The sequence below is a fragment of the Calidris pugnax genome, unplaced genomic scaffold (genome assembly GCF_001431845.1).
Source record: "Calidris pugnax isolate Ruff unplaced genomic scaffold, ASM143184v1 scaffold111, whole genome shotgun sequence".
NCBI lineage: Eukaryota > Metazoa > Chordata > Aves > Charadriiformes > Scolopacidae > Calidris > Calidris pugnax.
Genome location: NW_015090872.1, coordinates 7,007,397 through 7,031,762, shown reverse-complemented (window position 1 = coordinate 7,031,762; position 24,366 = coordinate 7,007,397). Strand labels below are relative to the sequence as shown.

Genomic DNA, 24,366 nt, shown 5'->3' with positions numbered 1-24,366 from the left:
GTTCTCATTGCAGCAAATGCCTCTCTGGCTTTCATTTTGAAAAACCCAGCCCAGCCCGAGAGCTTCCCTTTCCTGCAGTTGCATCCTCCCACACTTGCTTCAATCACAGCTGTCACACAACCTCCCGAGCGAGTGAGCGCTTTGGAAGTTGGCAGCCAAATTAAGGGCTCCTCCACCCCTTCCCTCCTCCACATGCTTTGCAGTCAGCCTCTGTGAGTGCTGCTGCATCAAAGAGCTGGCAGTCTCCCAAGCCGAGGCACGTGTCAGCTTCCCAAAGCATTCAGCTGTCTGGGACTGTGACTCCAGACGGAGGACTCTGTTCCCCAGCCTAAGATTCATTGTAGGTAGCAGAGTCTTTTGGGGAGGGTTGGAGTAAAACGCGCTCAGCTCCACGTGACACCTCGGTGCCGCATCCATCAAAATCTCCGTGAGCAGAGCTTGCAAGCAGAGATGTTACAGAAAACGGGCAATTCTTTCCCTGTTTTAACAGCTTCTTTCTCTTTGTCATGACTCTCAGGAAGTATTCAAAGCACCTCCCTGCTATATTTGCATGTCCCTTCTGCTAAATGCTGTGGCATGCTCCAGCGTGTGGGTTTTGCTGCTTATTCAGGCCAGTACTTCACAGCTTCCATCTGCAGTAACGCTCCCAGGTTTCCTTTTGCTCCGGTACCACCACCAGGATTAGCCCTGCCACATGATGGCTGAGACAGTAATGTATGCAAGGAGGAATCTGGTCCCCTGGGAAGGAGGGGAGTTACATACATTGCTAGGAATCACTTCACCCACCACTTCAATGGCAATTATCTCTAAGATGAAAGTTCCCAGTTGTTTGCCGTGTGCAGAAAAATTATGCAGCAGCTTAGGGAAGAGAGCATTTGCAGGGAAAGGAAACACAAAAAAGCCCAGATTGCTCCTGAAGCACATTTGACTCCTGTTGCTTCATATTGCTTTCTAAATTCAGAACTCCTCTCCTGAGAGTTGCAAATGGGCAAAAAAGTAATAAATAGATATGAAATATCCTCCCAAATAATTTCTAAGGACAACATATATGTTCATACAGTGTGAGTCGTGTGTGTTAGCTATAGCTTTTAGCTGCTACAGCTTTATGCTGTGCTAATCCCACAATGTTTTGACTCCTGTAGATTGTCAGGATGCTGGAGGTGTTCTGTGTGAAAGTCACTAAATATCCCACGGAAAAAGTTTTGGAGTTTGGTTGGTATGAGGGCTTTTTTGGTTTAGTGTTGGTAGGATTTGTTTGTTTTTTGGAAGTAGCATTAAGCTTAATCAATATAACAGCACAAAAAGCCTTACTGAGTAGTAACAGGGGAAACGTTAAGTTCCTGTCCCATCTGCGCACAGGGAAAGCCAAGGCAAACAGCCTGGCAGGCAGGAGCCAATGTACTGTGTGGTGCCTGTTTTGGTTAAAAACACAAATACAAAACACATTTCTTTTGATATTTTTTTTCTGATCCCTGATCATTTGAGTTAAATGAGCCCTTAAAGTGCAGACATATAGATTGAACCAGAATGCACAAGAAATTAGCTTGAGTGTAATTGTCACTTAGACACCAAGCAATCTTTTAAAGCAATTTCAGTCTCTTTAAGTGTCTGTAGTGATTAGTGCTGGACAAACACTACCATCCACAGCACCTCTTGTTCTTTTAAATATCCAAACCCTTCTCAAACAATGGGAGACATTTGCAGCCACTTAAGTGCAAATTTTATCAGATGCTTATTGTGGACTTGCTGTTATTTATGCTCCTTCTCTTTGAAGGCATCATTTCCAGACTGCTTTCCCTCAGAGCTACTTTTCATCTCTCACCTGGTCCAAGCCAGAGTGCATTTGGGGTGGCAAATCTGGCCACAGAAAGCAGAAGACTTGTCTTCCTCCACCTGAGCTGCCCCTAGCACTCATGGTATTTCAGCCCTCATGACATGAACACGTCTCAGATATGAAGGTGACCTGTTAATGACAAGTCTGATCCATTTATTACCACTGACGAATATCCATGTGCAAGGAATAGCTGCCAGATCTTTCCCAGTGTGTTATCCCAGGGATGCAACATCCCAGTTCTGTTAAAGCAAGATGTTGCAAAGAAGTACAAGACACTCTTGAGTAGGAAGATGTGGCAGGCCTAGTGAAAATGCTTCAAAGGTATCATCTTAATCCACAAAACATCCTAAAAAAAGTTCTTTAAAAAAAAAAAAAGACAAACCCCACACTCATTATCACTCTTTGTTAACACAGCTCCTCTTTTGGGTCTGTCTTTCAAGTGGGCAGGTTTTGGTATGTTTTCAATCCCACGATAACTCGCTTGTTCTTCTATCAGACTCCTAATCATCTTATTAGACGGTAAATGCAATGTATTTTAACCATGCCTTTGCTTGTATTTTTGTTATCCTGGGCTGCGTTTCGTACCTGAACAAACTGTGATTCCATCTGGTAGCATCCTACACATTTAGCCGCTGGATAGACACGAGCTCAAATGCCTCTGAAATGCATCAGCTGGGATGGGGTTTAGAACACAGTAATTAGAGGCAGAAAACGAGGGTGCATAATCACTTGCTCCCTCCTGCCCCTAGCTGCTGCTCAGACAATTAATTCTCTCCACTGAAGCACTAGCTAATGCAGCCGCTACTGCAGATACTGACACCCAGAGCTGTGGCATCCGTCAAGGGAAAGAGCTCATCTCCTGGGCTGCCTGGGATGTGTGCCCAGCCCTGCCCAGACACCGGTCCAGGCTGCCACCGGGGAACCCCTGCAGGGCTAATGACCTGCCTACCTGCTAAACAGCAACTTGGGAAAAATTTGGTTCCTCCTGCCTCGCTAGTCTGGGGCAGGGAAAGCCAGAAGTGAAGCTGGATGGATGGGAGAGATCTAAGGTCCTTTATTAAGATTTTACCTGTATTCTAGAGAAAGGAAATGGAGTTCTTTTCATCCCCTGAGCCGCCTCAAATGACAGTGATGCTGAGTGAGAAACGCTAGCATCAGGACACAAAATGGTGTGTGCTTCCCAAACTCCTTGATGCCCAGGGAAGCTGCACAGGGTGTTTTCGGTTTCCCTACGTGGGTGGTGTGCCAGTGCCATGCCTGGGAAGCAGAAATGATTCTGAGATCCTGTGCCGGTGCATAAGCGAGAGATTGAGCTGTTCCTGGGTGACAGGCAGCCCCCTCCACACCTTTGCCTTCGGGAAGGATGCTCCCCACTCTCCCCCTTCCCTCTTGCTCCCCCAGTTCCCCAGTCTCCTTCCTGCCTAAGTTGCAAATTATTACCTTGTGTTTGTGAATGACAGGCACTGCTGGTTGGCAGGGAGCAGAGAATCAAAAGCCGCAAGAACCAGACACAGGCACGGCCCCACTCACCCCCTTCCATTTACGCCTGTGGCTCTTCAGCAGATCAAGCTTACGGCACTTTTCAATTAAAGCATGAATATGGATGTGTTGATTAGAATCTGGGACATGGGAGCTGATTATCTGATTGAAGCTCCAAAGCATTAGCTTGGTTTCCAGACATTAAGGGCTGTATTTGGCTTGGTGTGTGGGTGTGGGTGGGTGGGAGAAGCAAGGCAGAGCAGGGAGGGGACTCTTGTTCTAGCCAAATTGCTCATCCTTCCAAAGCTGCCTTGTGCTGTGGGCACCAGCGGACCTCCCAAGCATCTGGGCATGCCGACTGTCACGCTGCTGCTGGTTTGCCTTGATGGAGGTGACAGGGGCAGTGTGTCTTCACACACACGTACACACACACACAGAGGGACCCCAAACAGACCTGTCAGTAGGCACTGCTAGTCCTGAACCACAAAGATGTACTTTAAAGCTGGGAAGATCTCGGCAGTTGCAACAGTCCATTTGCAAACACCCCCGTCCTCCCCAGTCCGTGACTAACATCTCCATGCGTGAGTCACACTAAAGCGTCCTCAGTACAAGGAGTAACAAACTGCAGTCCAAGAGCTGGTGTTGCACAACATGTCCCACTGTCCTTAAGCCCCAGGCATGTGCGACTATGTGCTTACACACCTGTGTGTCTGTGTGAACACACCTGAGAGTCACCGTGCATGTGGGTTTGCAGCCACCGCCACGCGATGGCCAAAGCTCAGCACAGGTGCACAAGCCTCTTGTGTAGGAGAACATCCAGGCATCTTGTGCATGATGCCATATAAATACTGCGTACACTGATCCTGGAGATGTATCTAAATACTGAAAATGTGCTTGTCCTATGCTGCTACGGATTTTCTGGCATGGTCTGTTGGCACAGCCTGGCTGGTACAGAGGCTTTGACAGCTCTGTCTGAAAAGCACAATGTGAGCAGCCTCCAGCCATGCCCCGTGCCAGTACTTGTATCATGGACTAGACTGGAAGATAAACTTAGAACTCCTGCCCTATTTGCTTGCTAGGTACAGAGTTTCTTTAATTTTTATCTGCAAATATTGCTTACCTCTGTAGGCTGGTTTATCTTCATTGCTCTGTGGCCTTGTTAGCAGTTCAATGTTTTTGCCCAGAGGCCACGGTGAGAGGCAGAGAGCTGAGTAAAGGCAAAGAGCTGTGGTGGTGCTGCTGCTGCAGACTTTGAGTCCTTGTGGTCAAGCATCTAGCCCAGCCCAGTGGGGAATTAGGGATGGATGTGGGTGAGATGATGAGCTTAGTACATGCAGCTGCCTGAGGGAAAAGCTTGTTGGGCCCCTCCAGCTCCAGCTGGGGAGCAGAGAGGTCAGAGTAAAGATGACACTGGACTTGAAGCAGAACTCTACGTATGGAACATTAGGGGTGCTGGGGCAACACTGGCACAAATAGCCAACTCTGCTGGGCAGACATCACATTAGAGAATAAGGTCAGTTGCAGAAGAGATATGCATCCTCACTGTCATCAAAAACCTCTGCATCTTGGGCCAGGAAATCATAAGGGCACAGGTTTTTCTCAGTTATTAACCTTTTCATAGTTCTTCAAGCTTTTTACTAGGTGCTTCTCCGCAAGAGACAAATTCACTATCACCAGGTTGTTGAGTGACACTCAGCAAGGTATGAAGGGCAGCTCAGCAGCTGAACGGGGATGTGAGATCTCTTTTCCTTCTGTTACGTCCTTGCTACACATTTCTTTGCACCATTCAGAAACAGCACCAATAGTCTGGGCAGCTGACAGGTAGTCCTGGCATTGCTCATTCTGGCCCAGACCCATGGGACAAGTCATTCATTTTCTCTTTTTTGTCGTCTTTCATAAAAAAACCATCTCCAGTAGCAGTAACAGTATGCAGATTTGTACCTGCCTTGCAACCATGCTGGGAAGCCCAGCTAGAGAGAGAGAGAGAGAGAGTGAGTGAGTGTGAGTGTGTGTGTGTGTGTGTGTGTGTGTTTAAACTGCTTTGAAAGGTTTGCATGAAAAATGCTCTATGGGAAAAGTAATATTTTTTCACTGCTCATATATTCAGTGCAATATCCCGCCTATTAATACACAGTTGACTGCACTTTATCTCTGTCCTGTATTGTTGCACACTGCTATAACTGTTTATCTAGCTAGGAGTAAAATGCAGAGCAATAATGTCATTTGTAGCCTGCCTCTAATTGCCAGGATTTATTTGCAAATCAGGGGACGTTATAAATACAAGTGCTTACATCGTCTTTTTATACTTGGGGTATTTTTTCCATTTCTTCTGATAATTTTTGACATTTTGTTCTTGTCAGTTACCTGGAACCAGAACCTGCTGGGCTTTATCCTTTGTGTTTGAGCTCTGTGCCCTTGTTTGTGACGTGACAGCTTTACAAAATGAAGCAGTACACAATGATTTCTTTCTATCCCAATTTTTGCAAAGATCCAGTCATGACATTTGCTGTCTGGCCCTACCACAAGTTCTCAACTCCAATGTGCCTGCCCTTGAGAAGCCTCACTATTTCAATCACACCTACACCCCACCACATTTGCGATGAGCTCATCAGAGATGCTCCCTTTGCTGTGAGCCTCTGAGCCACTCAGCCTGTGCCCCTGCTCTGGCACACCTCACATGGCACAAGGACAGCCATGAGGACTTAGTCCACATGGTGAGTTGGATAAATGCTTTATGCTGCACAGGACGTGGGGATGTGCTGTGTCTTGGGCAGACGTTGCCTTCTCAGGCTGTCTAGGCTCCAGCAAGTACATTTTTATAGGACATACATTGCTTAGCCAGAGTCTGGAGTGAAGGTGCCCTGTTCTCGGGTGCTGCCAGGTGACCACGCAGAGCTGAGATGGCTCCTGGCTTGCTGTCATTGCACTCATCACCATGTGTCTGCTCACAGCCTTAGCTTTGGCCTTGGCTGGCTGTCTTGATTTACAGGGGAAAAATAAGAAGTGCTGAGAGCAGAACTCAGCTCTTAGTCAAAGGAGCCAAACGGGCTTGAGTCACCACTTCCAGATCCAGAGCATAACACCCAGAAGGCTTTGGATGGCTCAGATACAAGTGTAGTTTTGATTCAAGAGTCTGAAGCATTTCTTGTTGGAGGTTAAGGACTGGGGACCAAGTAATTCCGTTACTAGATGATAACCAATATCTTGAGACAATACATGGTGCTGTGAATTGGAATGTTTATTGTATATATATGAATATAACATTAAAAAACAGTAAAGCACAGAAAACTTAGAAAAAGCTTGTCTGTGAGAAATCCCCTGTTTCTACCTGTGCCTTTGGAAGAATCCAGAGACAAAAGGAGGATCAGATTGGCAGCGAGGGCAGGTAACAGATCCTGCTTGGTAACAGGATCTTCTGCTGGGTCACTGAGGTTTCTGTAAGCATGTATGTGTTTGTATTGAGGCTGGAATTTCAGCCGCAGGTACACAGAAATAATTCATTATGGTCACTAATGTCTGTGACTTCAGGGCTGTTAACGGGTGTCTTTTCTGTTTGCAGTGTGCATGTACAGAGAGCCATCGCTGCATGAAATTGGAGAAAAACAAGGACGCTCAAGAAAAAGTTCAGGGACACCAACCATGAATGGAGGCAAAGTTGTTAACCAAGACTCGACATAGCTGACAAACACCCTCCCTTCTTCCAACTCCTCCCCTCCCACCCACCTACCCACCCCACCTGGCGAAACCACACTGAGACGACGACAACTGAGCAAGGCAGGACCTACCAGTAGTGGCTAGGAGTCCGAACTCCAGAATCTTTCTTTGTGTAGGACGAGGAAATTGAACCCCACATCCTGCCTGTTGCAACGTTTTAAAAAACAAAAACAACAGAAAAAAAAAAAAAGTGAAGAAAAAAAATGTTTTAAATCAGGACTCCATTAACATTTTCAAAAGCAAACTGTTTGCTCTGTGATCAAAGGGGGAAAAATCTCATCTCTGCATAATAATAATAATAACTAATAAATATAATAATAATAATAATAAAGATGTTACCTTTAAAAATAAAACAAAGCTTTTGGAAAATTGAACTTAGCATATGATGTGCGAGAAACACATAGGAAACACTGCCTGGGACTGTGCTTTCTGTCTTATACTTTCACCTCACGTTCACACCACTGTTTTTTCCATCCCTGCTTCCCTGGGGATGAATGGGATTTTTCACAAAGCAGGAAAGGTAGGGATGGATTATGACTGTGTTTGCTCTGCTATCAATAAAATATGGCCTGTCCGAATTAGGAGTCTGACAGTTATGGGCAACAAACTAGCTACTCTGTATTCAGCTTTTTCCACCTACATTCAAACACTGTGTAGTTATTTGTTGCTAGTGTCACTATGTGAGTCTGTTTGACCCAAGTCTGGCATTTTATGCCTTTTTATCATAATTATTTATATTTATAGGCTTGTTTTACTGTATTAGTTGCCTGGGGAATTTTGGAAATGGGTTTTCAACTCTCACAGGATAAACTGATCATATATATTAGGGAAGAGTTAGAAGATAAAGGGAGGGAGGGATGACTGCTTGATTTAAAATACAAACTGGAGCAAGGAACACTACTGAAATCCTTGCTGTCAGCTGGAAATGATGAGGCGTGTGCTATGTGAGGGGGTGGCAGGATTTCAGCGATGGGAAAAGGGGTGCGGGAAGGGAGTAGGTGGGGTGTGCAGAGGTGGGGGCAGCTACAGGGGAATGTGGGTGGTTGTGCATGTCAGGCTGTGCCAGGGTGAGGAGATGTTGCCATTTGCTTCTAGCAGCTGGGCTCTCCCTTTGTGTTAAGGCTCCACACACATCTCATTTTACACACGGTCAAAGCCACGACCACAAACCCTCTAAACCAAAGCCTTACCAGACCCAAGCCTGTTATAGGATAAGGACCCCTGAGATGCTGCAACAACCTTGGCATGGGTGTGGGTACATGTCTCACGAGCACTGAGGCTGGAGAAGCACTTCAGAGGTAACGAATTCACAGCCAAGGAAAGGCAAGGAAGAGGGCAATGGGGTGAGGGACGCTCAGCACTAAAGCCACTTGCAGCAACGAGTGGGGATTTGCAAGTCTCTCCCTGTCTGGCACTTTCTCTCCTTGTAGTTTTTGGGGGTTGGGGGGGGGAGGGGGGTCAGTGGTGAGCCACACACCCTTACTCCTGTGGGTGGTACCGAGACAGGGTGATACAGGCAGATGCCCTTTACCAACACACATTACCCTCAGTCTCTGACTTCTTTCGGCACCCAGAGCTTGCTGTCAGGAGCAACACATCCTAGAAGCAATACACTTGCTGTTACAAATACAGGCCCCGCTCTGGCAGAGGCGCCTGGGAAGTTTCTGCTGCTCAGGGCCATGGTTATCACTCCTGTGAGACGTGAAATGCAAACGAATAAACAAAGGAAGGCCTAAGGGCCTGGGGAGGGGTAACAGGTCAGAATAGCCTGTTATATTAGGGGAAGCAGCCCAAAGCTTTGCTGTTAAAAGCCATGCAGGGGTGGTTTTGACATTCAGAAAGTATGAGCAGCCATGAAATGCCAAATACCACCTTAGTTGTTGAGATTTGTTTTCTGTCACGGCCGGCATGGCCTCAGCTGGCCGGCAGCTACACGCTGTGAAACTCCTGTGGCTGTGGGAGCCGGGGAGTGCCTGGGCTGCCCATGGTACTCCCTGTGAAGTGGGCACTGAGCCAGGCACCACCAGCCCTGTGGCACACGCTGGCCCCGGTGTGCGGCCGGGCTCGGCCAGCAGCTCTGTACAGGCACAGAGCATGTTGGGGAAAGCTAAGGAGAGCGCCAGATTTCAAGGTTATGGAAGACTCCCAGGATCAGCATGAAGGAATGAATTTCAAGCACGTCCTTTTGGGTTTTGAAAAGCTGAAACCTCAAAATAAAGAGCCTTTTACCATGGCTCTACGGCCTAATGCTGCACCTGCGGCCAGCCCGCTCTGTGCTGTAGGGACACAGAGGGCACCAGTGCCTGCATGCCAACAGCAAGCACCAACGAGGTTGATCTGGGGCTCCCAGTTGTGACTCCTGCCCTCCTCAGAGCCCTCAGGCCCACAACACTGGGGCAAGGGCACTAATACATGTTCAGGTTGGGGACCGTACCCTCTGCCTCAGCAGAGACCATCCATTGCCTACATTTCAGCTCCTTCACAAACCAGAGAACACCTCAAACTAAGGAGTGCATGGGAGGTGTTGGGGTGGGTTGGGGGTGAAGAGGGGGGGATGCCGGTTACTCCCTGAAAAGAGGTACATTCCAAGAAATAGACCCTTAAGACCAACATCTTGGGCTACCAAGTCTCTGAACTAACCAAGCCATAAAACACCCAGGCCATGATTTAAGCACTCAGCCATGGCCTTTCTCAGCTGCCCTTCTGAAGGAAAAACCCAGTACCTACTGCAGCAGAGAACATCCACGGCACATCTTGAAACCACAAGCCCCTTCTAGGCCCATCCATGGGAGCTTGCCAAAGTCACTGATGCCATGGGCAACAGCAGCTCCAGTTCTGCTGTGGGCTTATTTTTCCATTGTGTGGCTCACTTACTTATCACTTCCCATACTGGGCTTTTGCCTTGCTAATTTTCTTTGGCCGAATCATTGCAAGAGTCCCTGGAAATGCCACATTCAAGCCTAAATGTCAAAATAATCTGCTCCTTTGGTCTATTGTGTTTGAGCTAATCATCTCCACACAACACTCACTGTGCTGGCCTGTAATGAGAGCTAATTAATCCTGCTCACACCCAGGGTCTGTGCTACCTCAGAGCACGTCTTCTGCCATGTGTTGTAAGTGCGTGCTGGCTTTCCTTGCTGCCTGCTTAGCCCTGGCAAACTGTGAGCCACATATGGTGGCATAAACCATGCTAAAACCCTCCCACACACCTTACTGTGCACCTCTTGACCTCTAAGGAAACTGCAAAAGTCAGTGCATGGTATAATGCAGGGACTCCTGACATCAGGATAGCCCAAAAAATCCAGGGAGGCTGCACAGCCCAGCTCCACAGTGTTCACCTGCACCAGCTCCTGACTGGGAGCTGTGAAGCTCTGGGTGCCCCAGAACTCTCCAGTTTCCTGGGATAACCCAGGAAGATCCACACCTTGCAGGCATCACACAGGGCTTCATGCCTTTTTTCTTATTTTTTTTTTCACTCATGTAAAAAGCTTCCTCCCAAGCCACATCTCAAGGAAGTGCTGTGGGTTTTGTTGATTATCCATCTGCCATTTCCCAATCTGCAGGGAAAAAGGGAGTCCACAGAGATTTTTCCTGCTTTGAGGTTCTCTCAGCCTCTTCATTGCTTCTCATTTTTATCGCTTAGTGTAAAAGTCCTGACTAATGATGTTTCTTTTGTTTCTTTCTATAGCCACATGTCACTAACATTTAGGGAGCTTTGTGCCTCAGTTTAACATTATAGTGACTACAACCTTTAGCTAGCCTACATGGGATAAATTTCCTTCCTAGCTACGTTTTGCATTGGGTGAATATCTAGCACAAAAAAAATGGCCCAGAAAAATAAATGATAAAAAGAGAGATGTTCTCCTCTCATCTAACCCATGGTAACGGTTAACTCTGCTAAGTCTGCAGCAAACTTTTTCCCTCTGAATAACAGGTCCTGCTATGGAAGATCTTGGGTGTTAAAAGTCCAGCAGTAGAAAACACTTCAAAGCACAGAAATATTTACATTTACATTTAAAGCATTCATTTTGTTTCACCCTAGTTTTGTTTTTAAATGTGATGTCAGCACTGTTCTGGCAGTACACGCTATGCAACACAGCTCCTCTCACTTATGCATCAAGAGCAAAACCTGATAGCATGTCTCCAGTCTGGACCATCAGGAATTACTAGGAAAACAAGGCAGAAAAAGATACCAGCATGACAAGCACGCCATACTGCGCCAGCGAGTTACGCCACAAGTGTCAGCACTGTCAAGTGACAGTGCGCTAGGAAGCAAAGTTGATACTCAACAAAGCAATTTATGAAAGTTGTCTGTCAACACTTTTGTATTTGCGCTCAGATAGGGTCTGGCTGATGGAGCCCCATGCAATCCCTCAAACTGACATGGGCATCACTTTACACCTTTACAGCTTAACCTGCACTGATTGTGCACCATGAGTGTTACTACCTCAGAAAGCCGTCACTGCCCCATTCTCTGAGCAAAGCTGAAGGAAGTGGTGGTGGAAGCTCCCTATGCTGATTAGGGCTAGCAGGAAACAAAGTGTGCCATCCTTCCTGATTTCACACCAGCAAAGCTGCAGCATATATGTATAGTAGACATGAAAAAGCTATTTTTTTGAGGACTACAGTTCCTAAAAAAAGGTGGTTCAGAATAATCATTCGTTACAGCAAACAAACCCAGCCTTTGCTAATGGCATACACTAAAATACACTACTTTTAACATGGCGGGGGGACATTGGCCCCAAAACATGTCCAACACTAGACCTCTATTAATTGTGGCATAGCTTGGCCCCGGTCCAAGGCTCAGTTTATATGTCACTTTGCATCAACGGGAAAAAAAAAACACAATCAAAACCCAGTAAGAAAAGACACAAGTGAGTGTCTTTGGGGTCAGAGTCCTCTCCCAAAACTGGAACAAAATCTTTAACTGACACGAGGAGATGACCCACTGTAAGCACCTATGAGTAAAATCAAAAGAAACACTACTGCACTTCCTCAGTGAAGCAAAGAGGTTTCCATGGCATTCACGTCTTATCTCTCCCACCACCAAAGCTTCAGCCTTCAAGGTGATTGAAGGCTGTTTCCATGGAGTAAAATGCAGCAAGGCTTACGTGCTCCTCACTAGCATGGAGTAAAACTTGACTGCTCTGCTTTGGCTGCTAAGAAACAGTCATGGCATCAACCAATTTTCCCATGTTCTTCTTAAACACCTTGAATAAAGACTGAAAAAAGAAATCCCATATGCAGGCTGACACATTTTTAACATCACATTTAAACATATGAACGTCTCAAACCTGCTCAAACCTTTGTGGCCACAAAGTTAAAGCTAAGTAACTAGCATTTCAGGACAGAGCATTTCATTTCATGATACTTGCGTAAAAAACTGCTACACACCCAGAAAGTTGGACTTCTTCCCGGTCTGCCTCCCTCTTGAACTTCAGGCACCTTCTCTTTGGCAAAGGAGGTCTAGGTCAGCATGGCCCCAGGTCTCATTTCACCAGTGCAAACACTACAGATTAGTGTGATGGTGCAAGGAGCTCACATAGGCTCCAGCGCATTCCCACCTGAGGCAAGTGGAGGATCGGTGCAGAAAGATATGACCTTTTATGGAATCCTGGAAAGGACAAGAACTCTGGTCAAACAGCTGCTTGGAAAGAGAAAAGAAGAGCTGTTTTATTCAAACCACATTCTGGTGCAGGCACGGGGATAATTCATCTTTGAGAAAATGCCATTAATATTTACTAAGCAACACAAATGGATCTGGGCTCTCCAGAAAAAAAAAAAGAAAAAAGAAAAAGAAAAAAAAAAGACATTACCAATTATTAAAAAAAAAAGTGTCTGGGTATGGGATCTGAGCAAAAGCAGAGGATAACCCTCCCAAGAGTCTATTAAGAATGGGTTATATATTGTTCCATTTTCCATGCTCATTACAATCACTGCCCCAATAATAGCTGCATGCTGTGTCTTTTTCTATTCTAGTACAATTTTCCCCATGGGAACTAAATATCTCAGTTTAAATACTGAGCAGAAGGCGGCAGTATGCTTCTGCTGTGCTAACCCTGTGTGTAATCTGCACCTTAGCTACCCTTCTTTCTCATTGCTTGGTATAAAAATGAAGGGGCATCATGGGGAGGAAGACAATATTGGTTAAACAGTCAAACTAAATGACATTGTGAAGGTCAAAGTATGTCAGACAATGTCTTACAGAAATTAAGGTTTTGGGATGAATTTTAATTCCCTGAGCTCTGAGAAAAATTGCAGGGAGAAAAGCAATCAGTGGGTCCATCTTAGTGCCAACCCCTAAACTAGGACTTTAGTGACATTTAAGTCTCTACATCCAGCTCCTGGTTTGGCTCCTGCACACAGTGATGCTTTCCTTTCTCAGTGGTCACAGTTTCGCTGGGACCTTGTCCTTGCTGTGTCCTTGGGGCATCCTGGTCCAAACAAGGCAGAGTAGTTTCTGCTTGGGCAGCAGTGGGATCCTAAGTACCCTGTGCGGAATTTCAGCTGATGGCCTGACCCAGAGGGGCTCCTCAGACAGTCCTCCTCATGGCACCACACACCTTCTCCAGACATGCCAGAAAAGACAAGAAAACAAGGCTCAATGTCCTGGAAAATTCTGCTTCCAAGGACCCTGATTTGTGCAGACCCCATAGTGAGAACCCAAAAATCTGAGACAGAGATGTCAGCCCCCCTGTTGTGCTGTCCCTAGTCAGTGCCTGAAGTCTCCAACTGCCAGCAACCAGCTCTGCTGCAGGTGTGTCTTGAGGATCACAATATTTTGGCTTGTGAAGTGGTCTGATCATATGATAATGGGATCCTGCAAAGGCAAAGAGCTTCTGATGTGACTATGCCTCAAGGAGTCACTTACACACTGTGACTTTGACACTGCCTCTTATTAATTTTATTTTCCAACTTACTGCACAAGCTGGCAAGTGAAATAGTTCCACTCAATTCACCGTTAAACAAAGAGGCAAACCAGTGCATAGAGCACAGGCTTCGCTTGACATTAACTGAATTTGAAGATCAAAAAGAGGTGTGTTTAACTTTGCATTATCTTAATTTTTAATTTCCACTATTTTCTATGCTTCCTGCTATCAGAGAGAACAGAAAGCAGAACTAATAGGGAGCAACACACTGGCAAAACATTGACTTCTGGTGTGGAAGCACAAAGCGTTATCTAACAAATATGTGGTGATTCCCAGATGACTCATATTTGGGTTTCAGATGGATAGTTTTCACCTGAGTATGTAATGAACTTTCACAGGGTCGTATTTAGGGCACTGCCTTTTACCAGCAAGTCCAGCTGATTCTCCTTAGTAGGGTCAATCAGCTGCAATGTAGGACCTAAATCTGAATTCAAATTGTGCAGTCCATGTATATAACCAGGGCTTCCCAAGAAAAGCTCCCCATGGGGACCCAGAGACCTTAATTTGCCATGGAAGAGGGTCTAGTTCAAATTCTCCATCTGTGGATTCCCCTTCCATATTTTCCCCTATAAAACCAAACCCAACTTCTAAACCCTATGGTCACCTCTATTTTCTTGAATCTCCAAATATAAAAACTGGACTATTTCAGAATTTTATTCCATCTGTAGGATTGACTGGGCCTTTTATAAAGTGGTAGCATTAAAACCAAAAAAATACTTCAGTATTGGATAGATCTGATTGCCAAGGAACACAGTAACCTAGCTCTAAACATGCCCAAAACTTGGAGTCCAACATCCATGTAGAAATTTAACTTCCACTGGTGCAGCTTGAGCCCATCTATTATTAATTCAGTAAAACCATTTTTCTGTTCAGAAATATGTTCCTTGGGATTAGCTTCTGCAAACACATCAGCAGGTGGTGGCTTCAGAGAGAGACTGAATAGATGCACTCCTGAGAGTCAAAGCTAGGGGTACTTTAAATAGAAAGACAAGTTCATCAATGAAATTAAATCTTTCTAAAGGCAGCATGAGCTTGCTCCAGGTGAAGGCTCTACCTTTTCTTTGAAAAACAGTTGCCTGCTCCTGCAGATCTGCAGGAATAAATTTTAAGTCAGGGTAGCTTGTAATAAAACAACCGGGGGTTGGGGGGCGGGGAAAGAAAGTCCCCCCATCGGTTCCATATTGCTGCCTACCTGGCTTTTGGTTTGTTTTGGGAACTTTAAGGAGCTGAGAATCAAACTCACCCTCAGGGCAACTCCAATGAAATCAATGTGCAACCCTGGGAATTAATCTGGCCCAAGCCTCATTTTCTCTTTAACTGCAGGAGCCAAGGTCATTTTCCCATCTGGATTTTGCAGATGCTTCTGCACATACTGATGAGTTATACTTTTTATCAAACCTTGACCATCATTTTCAGGGCTAGAAAATGATTGCACAGTGCCAGAGGATCACAGGAAATAGCAGGAAGACTTGGTGTTAAAATCCAGACCTTATTTTTGTTATGTGCCATTTTTTCTGTGTTCCCCAAAGGCATACACAGTATCTTTCCACAGGGTAGTACAGGACTTTGTCCTCTTTTGTCTCCACAATCTGTCCCTTAATGTTGGATGACACCACTCATCTTCTATCTTGACTTAAAGGAAGCTCCTTTTTTCCACATCTGTAGGATTCATCTAACAGTGCGACCAGCATTCTTCTGCTGGTGGAAGCACTGTCCATCTGTCTGTCTGTCTATCTATCAATGTTTATGGCCTTGTTCCTCTCTTATCTTCTCAATAATACACCTTGTACCAGTACATGTGATGTCTGGATGGATCTGACCCTGCAGGAACCTCTGATGACAACAGAGAACCTTGCAGTCAAGCTACCTTAGACCGTAACTTGGTCAGGACTTTGAAAACTGCTTTTGAGTAATTGAGAGCAAAGTCTACATGATACATCCAGCAGAACCCAGGCCCATTATAGTGAAGAAGACATGCCATTTAAACATGGCAGTGACCATAAATCAATATATTGGAGAGAAAGGGTCTAAAAAAGCAATTCTTTTGCAGCCCCTTTTATCCTAGGCTTAGTATGACCATGTCACCTCCTCAGTCTAAAACAAACAGCTGCCAGCTACAAAGTCATAACACTGGGAAATTTGTGCTTTGTGATATTTTAATATCCTGAGCAGAGGATTATTTGCTGTTTAGTGTGCTTTAAAATGTTCTCCTTCTGCACAATTGATAGCTTTGCTGCTCCTGGGTAGAATAACAAACAGCTGTGCTGTTAAAATAAAAGAGATCCTTTGGATCATCTCAGGGCAGCATCTTGGCAGTCTTGGAGCCATGGTGACTTGTGGAAAGGGTGAGTGGTTGTGGGGTAGTTTTGCCAGCTGGTGCAGGCACTTGCAGCTGCTCAGAGTTCATGTAAAAAAGATGCCATCGCAGATTATTAAGGGCAGAAAGGACCACTGTAAATCATAGACTCATACTTCTTGTCTGATAGTGACCTAGGGCCAGAAGTCATAGGTGAGTTTGACCAGAGATACCCAGCTGGGCAGCGGAAATGCTGCTGTATGTTGTTGGAATTTCACCTGCCAACATTGTATTTATGTGATGCAGCAGAAAGTTCATCCAGAGGCTGGAGACCAGGTAATCAGATTCCATACATGTTTACTTCTTGATTGTTTATTCGATTAGGGTAACATCAAAAACCCACTGGAGACAGTGAGAGACTCCTGTTGACTTTGCAGCAGTCTGAATCAGTCCTGAAACATTCACAGTTTTAATTTGCACAACCGCTATTTAGTGCTGATGCTTCCAAAGGTCTGAATCAAATTATCAGCTCCCTTTGGAATAATGTGTTCATACACATCTATACTTGCCCGAAGGTAACCTCTTATAACCTGTTCCAAATAGCTGTCCTGCCTGGATTGACACTTCCTCAGAAGAGCCAGGATCACCTACTAACCTCCTTCCATGCATAAGTAGTTTATTGGCCCACGTGAAGGATAGTATGGCTGGCAAAACTGGCAGAAAAGATGGAGCTGTAGCTCAAGAGAGTTGGGAGCAGTCGGGTCAGAGCTGTAGAAAGAGCTCCAAACGGCTTTGTGTGAAGTTTCAGCTAACGTTGCCTGGTCCATCTCATCCATTTCCCCTTCCTGTCTCCAGACAGGACACAGACAGACACTCCTTCCTCCTGCACCCCGACTCCCCTCTGGCAATACCTGAACCCTGTCTTTGCTGCAGCTGCTGGGTCCCTGCAGTGAACAGCAGAGCAGAGAAACAGCTCATATTGGTGAATTCTGGGGTAAAACCTTTCTGGGTCCAGCTCCTCACAAGCCAAATAAAAGTGTGAGCTGTGTAGCTGGCAACCCTTGCTATGTGTAAAGACACCAAAGGGAATGATCTGCCAAGGTTTAGACATGTCAGATGTGGAGCTAGAATGGATTATAATTTCTGTTGACTGCTTGATAATGAAGATCTTTTGCCCAGTCTATATAAGATTGAAGAACTAGGTAATATTTTTTGGCGTAACAGTAAGCTTCCAATGAGAAGAAATACAGTTTCTGATTTGTATTCCTCTGACTTGAAATCCTTCATTTTAAATGACTGTTTGTTCTTCTAATTTAGAATCTGGGCAGGCATGGAAACAATTTATTTTGGTTTGCGAAAGGGGCTGAGTTCGACTTTGTTAAGTGCATATATACTTTGTTGATTTGGGATGCAATGCAACTCCCTGCTAAAATAAAACTGTTTAAGTGGCAAGAGCTCCACAGTGGGCTTCGTGATCATACACTCAGTGAGGGATCTGTCCTTCCCCTTCCCTGGGCTTTGGAGCAGACTTGGTGGTAGCTGGGTTGGTAGGGCTTGCCTTTGAAGAACAGCTCCACATACACTTTGTGGAAAGTGTGAGGGTGGGATTTGGCCCTACAGATCACCCACAGCCCCTCAGGGCACCTGGTGAGGTGACAGACTGTGACTAAAAGCATATGGCTGTGGTGTCCTGACTGCCACAGCACGTGGAGCAGTATCATGTGTGCTAAATGTGCTGGCCAGATGCAATGGCCCAGGAGTGGAGATTGCTTTGTCATCTGCCTCCCTCACATTCACTGCAAGTGTGCCCCACCAGCTGCTGAGATGTCACATTTTGCACTTACCCTCACAAACCAAAGCATCAGTTGGTGTCCAGTCAAAGGCTTCTTGTTGCAGACTGTTCCCTGCAGGCTCAAGGTCTGTGATGAAGCCAGAGGCTCTTTGCAGCATTTCTCCCACCTCCCATCTTCCTGATTAACCTGTCCAAGGAAGGTAGATTGAATATCAGATTGCTGTGTCTCCTCTACAAGAGTTACTGTCTAACAGTCACTTAATGTACTAAACCTTCTTCAGACTGCTAAAGTGACTTTCACACCCATCATTACGCGATGCAACCCAGGAGGCCAGTCTGACATGGACCTTCTTGGTGAACTCCTCTTCTCAAATGGGGACCACTCATCTCCAAATCCCAATGCAAGCTCTCCTCTCTACCGCAATGGAGAAGTCCTTGCACTTCTCACAGCCTCGTTGGGAACTTAGAGTCTCACTGCTAGAAACATGGAAATTCTTTTAAAAACCTTATTTGTGCAGATACAGATAAAACAGGATTTCGACATCTCTAACAATGCTACTATCCCAGTAAATAAATTATCAGCATTCACTTATAATTACTTTTGTTATACTTGTGCCTGCCTCACAGCAAATTTCCCAAGACAGAGAGTTCTGATGTCTGTTAACTCTATTTTCCCTAATGTCTGAGTAAAACCCATTTTTTGAAAAATGCTACTTATTATTTGAAGCAGAAAAGTAATTGGTATTGAACAAAAGCTGGATAATATTGTCTTTCGTGATATGCTGAGCAATGACTTAGACTACAGCAACGTTACATGGAGCGAGGATTTGTTTAAATAGCTTTCATTCTGGTTTGCCACTAAACCTCAAATAGTACATTAAATACATGTATTTCAGTACCCCAGCACAGACATTTTGTTCTGTAACTCGGAATATTTCATCTTACTGCTCTAAGGATTCTTGCCAGTTGGCAGCTTTGCACGTGTGCTAAATTGCTAAATTTTTAGCATTTACCCACTTATCTAGTTTGACACAGCACGAGGCAGAGGGATTTGGGCCTGGGAATATGGGCACTGCACTTTCAGGTTTGTAGACACTTAAATTGGCACTCTGTAGTCAAATAGCACGGCAATGGGCCCCTTGCAATTAAACTGATAAAGAGCAAAATATGTTAGAAGCTGGATGAATTAAAACCATAGCCACCTAACAGCAGAACAATTTGCAAGAGAGACTGCACTCAGGAGGAGTCACAAGCAAAACCTGCCTGATTTACTGCAGACAGCTCATCCATCTTGAAACCAAATGGTCAATTCATGCCATATCTTTGCTCCAGCTACCCACAGGTTTGAGGTCAGGTTTGGTCCAAAACCAGCAAAGAGTTTGTCTCCATATCTTGGATTAATCTAAACTGGTGTGGCAACTAACTGCTGCCAAACTAGGGCTGGGGTTGTCCCTCGTGCTCACATCATCTCTCATCTGGACCCAGTTCAGAGCTAGATTAAACCAAAAGAAAATTATTTGCTGGTTTAACCCCCTGAACAGACTCACCGACTCACCCCAGGGGCAGCCAAGAGCCAGCACTGGCACAAGGGACAGGGTGGGAGCATGTGGCCAACAGTGAGGTTGACAGCTGGCAGGAGGTCTGCCACTGTGGGGAGCAGATAGCCCTTCCATCATCTTATCCATAGTGTCAAGCCACGTCCTCAGTGCCTGCTGTCCTCACTGCAGACAAAACAGTCAGACCAGGACACTGTGGAAGATTTCTAGCCACCATCAGATTAACAAGAGACTCATAGTCCTTGGTTGGCTTTTGCTCTGAACCAGAGACTTTTTTTTCTCTGTTGACTGGTATCAGAAATGAAAATTAACAACAACCTATCAATACAAGCACGTTAAAGCTATGCAGCTACTATGAACACACAGAGACAGGGTCATCTCAGCACAGATGGCTGCTCTGAGTATTTCTAGCACCATTGCTAACTTACTCTACCAGTTGGGACCACGGCAGACCCCTAGATCCCCCAGCCATGTGTCTGCAGGTCTGCAGAGAGAAAAGCATGACAGCAGCCTGCCGACAGCCTGCTCGGTCTTCATGACAGCAAATAAATTGCCTAAACTTCATAGCAGTGTTGTGCCAAGCTGCCAGCTGTGCTCAGCTCTGTTCTGGATGCACCAGGGACCCTGTTCCAACCGTGCCCATCCCGCCAGGTTGGCATCAGAGCAGGGAGCAAGTCTGGTTTGGAAAGTGACCCTGAGTATCAAATGCAGGCAGGACAGACTCAGCTGTCTTCCCAGGGAGGAAAATTGGCTTCTAGAGCCCCTTACAAAAATAAATAAATAAATAAATAAATCTCTTTATTCAAAAGTGAGAGAGGCTTGTGGCCAAAATTTCACATTTTGCAGTATTTCAGAGAGATCTAGTCTTTGTTCTGGACTGAAACTCCAGCCCAGTTGGCACAAGTCCCATGGGTTTCAGGGCAGCTATGATTTCATTCTCTAACTTACACTGCTGAAAGCACTGGCTTATGAAAGGTGAACAGCTTCTAAGAAATGGGCTAGAGCCAGATCTGGCCTTCCTTATCACTCTTTCCCAGGGTTTTTAGTGCTAGTGGCAAACAACTACCTAGTAGTGAAAAGCATCCACAGAAACAGCAGAGTCCCAAGGACAGCTTCAGGCAAAAGCTCCAACCTGTCTCCTAGGATAGCCCTGTCTGGGGTGCACAATAATATCACAATAAGACTGCCCTTAAGATGTTTTGTAGGGAAGGAGTTGAACTACACCTCTTCTACTGAGGTCTTCACCTTTCTGAAAATCCAAGATAGTGAGTTTCAAATAACTAGTTATACTCCATGCAAAATAGCATTGCCATGTCTCCCAATGGTAAATAACAGCAAATTAATGTCAAATGAAATAGTAATTCTTCTGATGTTTCAAGCACCTGAGCTGTACAAGATAAAAAAAAAAAAAAAAAACCACAACAAAACACATTGCTAACAAATCTGTTGTTCTGAATCTCCCCAACCTGTGAGGGTTTGAATAGTGGAATAAATGCCACTGTTTGCCTGCCCTCATCCTCTGCTCCCCACCCACCCTTAGGGGAGTGATTTGATCTAGAGCCTGCTGTATTGGCTCCAGACCAAGGCAAGCTGGGCTCTATTCCCAGACCTCCCTCTGCTTCCTGATGCTGTGCAGCTCAGATCTTTCTCTGAGCCTCAATCCCCCCACCTCTAATAAAAGACTGAGACATTGGTTTATTTTTGAAAGCTCCGGGTAAGTAATGCAACAGTAGAGAGAGGGAAGGGTTGGGACTATCCAGACTGCTGCTCTGTATCCAATGGTTCAAGAGGTGATGAGAACTGGGCTCTAGCTACCTCCAGCTCTGTTTTTTGGAAGCATATGCCCTCATTACTGAAGATGTGCAAATCTAAATCTCCTCCTCCAGCACTCCATTCTGTTTTTCTATGGTGTTTGTGAAAATTACAATTTTGTCATTTGAAAACAAAAGTGCTTAGCTAGCAAGAAAGAATCCATAAAGAAGGCGGTGGAAGCTGTCACATCTGTACTGTCTGAACGCCATCTGTCTCCCAAGTTTACTCTGAAAGAAATAAAATCCCATCCAATTCTCTTGCTATATATCAGTAAAATGCTTAGCAGTGGCACTTGGAGAAGGAATGAACACATTTCAATTAGACAATGGCATCATAAAACACCAGCTCAGTAAATAAAAACCTGGAGGTTAACATTTGTAGAGATTAAGCAGTCTGTTAAGTAAAGCTTACCGTGGCATCTTAGGGTCTTTGTAATACATAGTTATATATATGTATCATCCAAAACAGGCTCCTTGGCTCACTTTTCAGACTGTTATTTTTCCTTTAAACATATACGATTGCCTCTTTGCACTTTTGGTAGAGAAAGAAAGGACAGCAGAGTGATGGAGAGGGAAAGAAGAATGGCAGAATGGCTTGGGTTGGAAGGGACCTTAAAGATCAAACAGGCATATCTTATCTTTTCTTAACAGGCTGGTGACAGATGCTGGAAACAGAAGGTAACTGGTGCAAGTGGGCTAGTTACCATTCAGAAAAACCCAATTGCCAGGTTAGATGGAACTGAACACTGGGAGCCCTTAAGTATATGCATCACCACTGATTTCCAAGACTCTGTAACCACTATGGTTATGAGGTTATAACGTATTGCTTTCCCTTCTGTAAATCTCAGAATAGCCTCACAGATATTTGTTTCTGGAAAGATGGAGCAACAACTGTATCCACTGCAAGCCTAAGCTAAGAGGAGGATCCAGTGTTTCTTGCTGGTTTCACAGACAGCCTTTACAGCCACGGCAGAGTAAACCTGGACAGGCTTCAACTTTTTCCAAATTCAGATAAATACTTTTGATTAAGATAAAGCAGTACAAATATTTAAGAAAGGCTGCTCCTGCAGGGTGCTCCTGGGGTAACAGGTCCTGTGTACACAGGCAGGTCTCACAGGGCTTTTCAGAGGAGCAGTGTCCTTTGCCTGTTTCTAGTAGTGCCTGCTTGGAACTGTCATCACTGTGACCCCCTATTGACTTTATGAGCAAGACTCAGGACAGAATTTGTTCAAAGTACCTCAGGAATCTTTAGTGCGAATGTCACCAGCACACTCCCACTGCAGCGAATTGGGCCTCACAAACAACCAAAAACATTGCTCCCATCTTATATATGGGGAAATGGGTCTCAGACAAACGCAGCCTGTGATGATGCACCTTCTACTGCACTTCACTAACAACTGGGCCAGATGATCCACCTGGTGCACATACTCCAAAGAGCTGCTGAAACCTGCTGGCTGCTGAAATGTGCCTGCACTACAGCACTCTTACACCTGTGCTGCCAGTTCTCCTTCCTTGTCGTTTTTGCCCCTGCTTTAGCATCATTTTTCTCCCTCCACATGAGCTGAGAGATTTTCTCCATTATTCCAGCTGTTGTGCTACACCACACTGAACATAATCAAAGCTAACAAAGCACGCTACGCTGGCTCCTTTGTCATCTGGCACTGAAAGCTGAAGATCCTAAATGAACAGTGCTTAAGCTGATGTCATACTTGAGGGAGTTCAGCAGGGGAGGCAGGGGGAAGAAAAAAGAAATGAAGCTGTGGATTTTACACAGCTGGGTTTTTTTTATTATCATTAGAAAACTTCAGGAAAGTATTGATAGGATGGGCTGGGACGAAGCTGTGATTCTGGGGGCATATCAGTCTTGATATCCTTTTGAAATGCAGCCTTCTTAGACAAATATCCCCAGGAATACCTCAGATTATGAATGCAGATTTACCTGGGACTGTGTTTATATAAGGCCGTGGATATGCCTGCAAATTCATTCACTTATGCAAGATGCAGTCTTCCACTTTAAACACTATGATTAACACAGCAGCACCTTCACAGCATCCATCTGAAACAAAATGAAAGGCAAAGGAGAGAAAAGACTGTAAAGCCCACATTATACATACTTCCAGCTCATTTCCCTAAGCAGAGAACTTGAGACTCACCAGCACCAGGGTGGATGATAAATGAGGGTTATAGCCTTAGGCAAAAAGAAGTCCATCTGCTCACCCTGCTCCACCCAAGCTTGCAGCAGTCAATGCACAACAGTGCTCCAAATGGAAAAGAGGAATGGAAATAATTTGCCCAACAGTTGGTAGAAAGGGAACTGATGTTAGATCCTAATCCAGTGCCCAGATGGTGAAAAGAAGCACTGGTTAAGGAGGAGCAGAAACTGAAGAAGTTCTCTGTGATGGACTTGCTCTAGCCCTACTTACCTAACTGGGCAAACCCCTGAGAGCCCCTGCCAGTGGGCTACAGGTGTGGGGTCACAGACCACTTCTACATTAATGCCTGCTAAGTCTCGTTGCAAAAAACTAAGAATACACCACATACCCATGAATGGCACTCCCTTTCCAAGGCTGTTTTTTCAGGTGCTAATGGGGTCCACTTCACACCAGCTAACAGCAGCTCTGTAAGTGAGGCACTCTAAAAGGCTGTCATCCTGGGGACCCTAAGGCCATCTCCAAGGAGTAAGAAGAGCAACAGCTTCTGAAACACAAATGATCAAAACTTTTCACATCATGGCCCCACTCTTACACACTTCTAAGATACTTAGTCCTTTTTAAAAATTAATAGCAACATTCTGAGATCTATTCCCAGATGCTGGAAAGGCCAGAGATTTTGCAAGTTTTCATGCGATGCCATTTCAGCAGGCTGAGAAGCATTTCTTGGCTTCTCAGTTTATGTGAACCAGAGCAAACTCTTTTCTATTATCATCTCCTAGTATTGCACCCAGGGGTGTACATT

At 45.2% G+C, this 24,366-nt stretch overlaps 1 protein-coding gene and 1 long non-coding RNA gene across 3 annotated transcripts in view; one reads left to right on the top strand and one right to left on the bottom strand.

Moving 5' to 3' along the window:
• FGF12 (fibroblast growth factor 12) overlaps positions 1–7,605 on the top strand; it is a 253,561-nt gene extending 245,956 nt beyond the window's left edge. For both annotated transcript variants that reach the window (XM_014946033.1, XM_014946032.1), the window contains one exon: positions 6,873–7,605. In XM_014946033.1, the coding sequence (XP_014801519.1) occupies positions 6,873–6,991 (119 nt within the window). In that variant the 3' untranslated portion in view covers positions 6,992–7,605. The remainder of the gene's footprint in view (positions 1–6,872) is intronic.
• Positions 7,606–12,427: 4,822 nt separating this feature from the next.
• LOC106890231 lies at positions 12,428–24,075 on the bottom strand. The gene is made up of 4 exons (XR_001412481.1): positions 23,953–24,075; positions 23,351–23,467; positions 18,097–18,231; positions 12,428–12,641 (listed from the first exon to the last, which is right to left on the bottom strand). It is a non-coding gene; the product is annotated as an uncharacterized LOC106890231 (long non-coding RNA).
• Between the last annotated feature and the right edge of the window lie 291 nt (positions 24,076–24,366).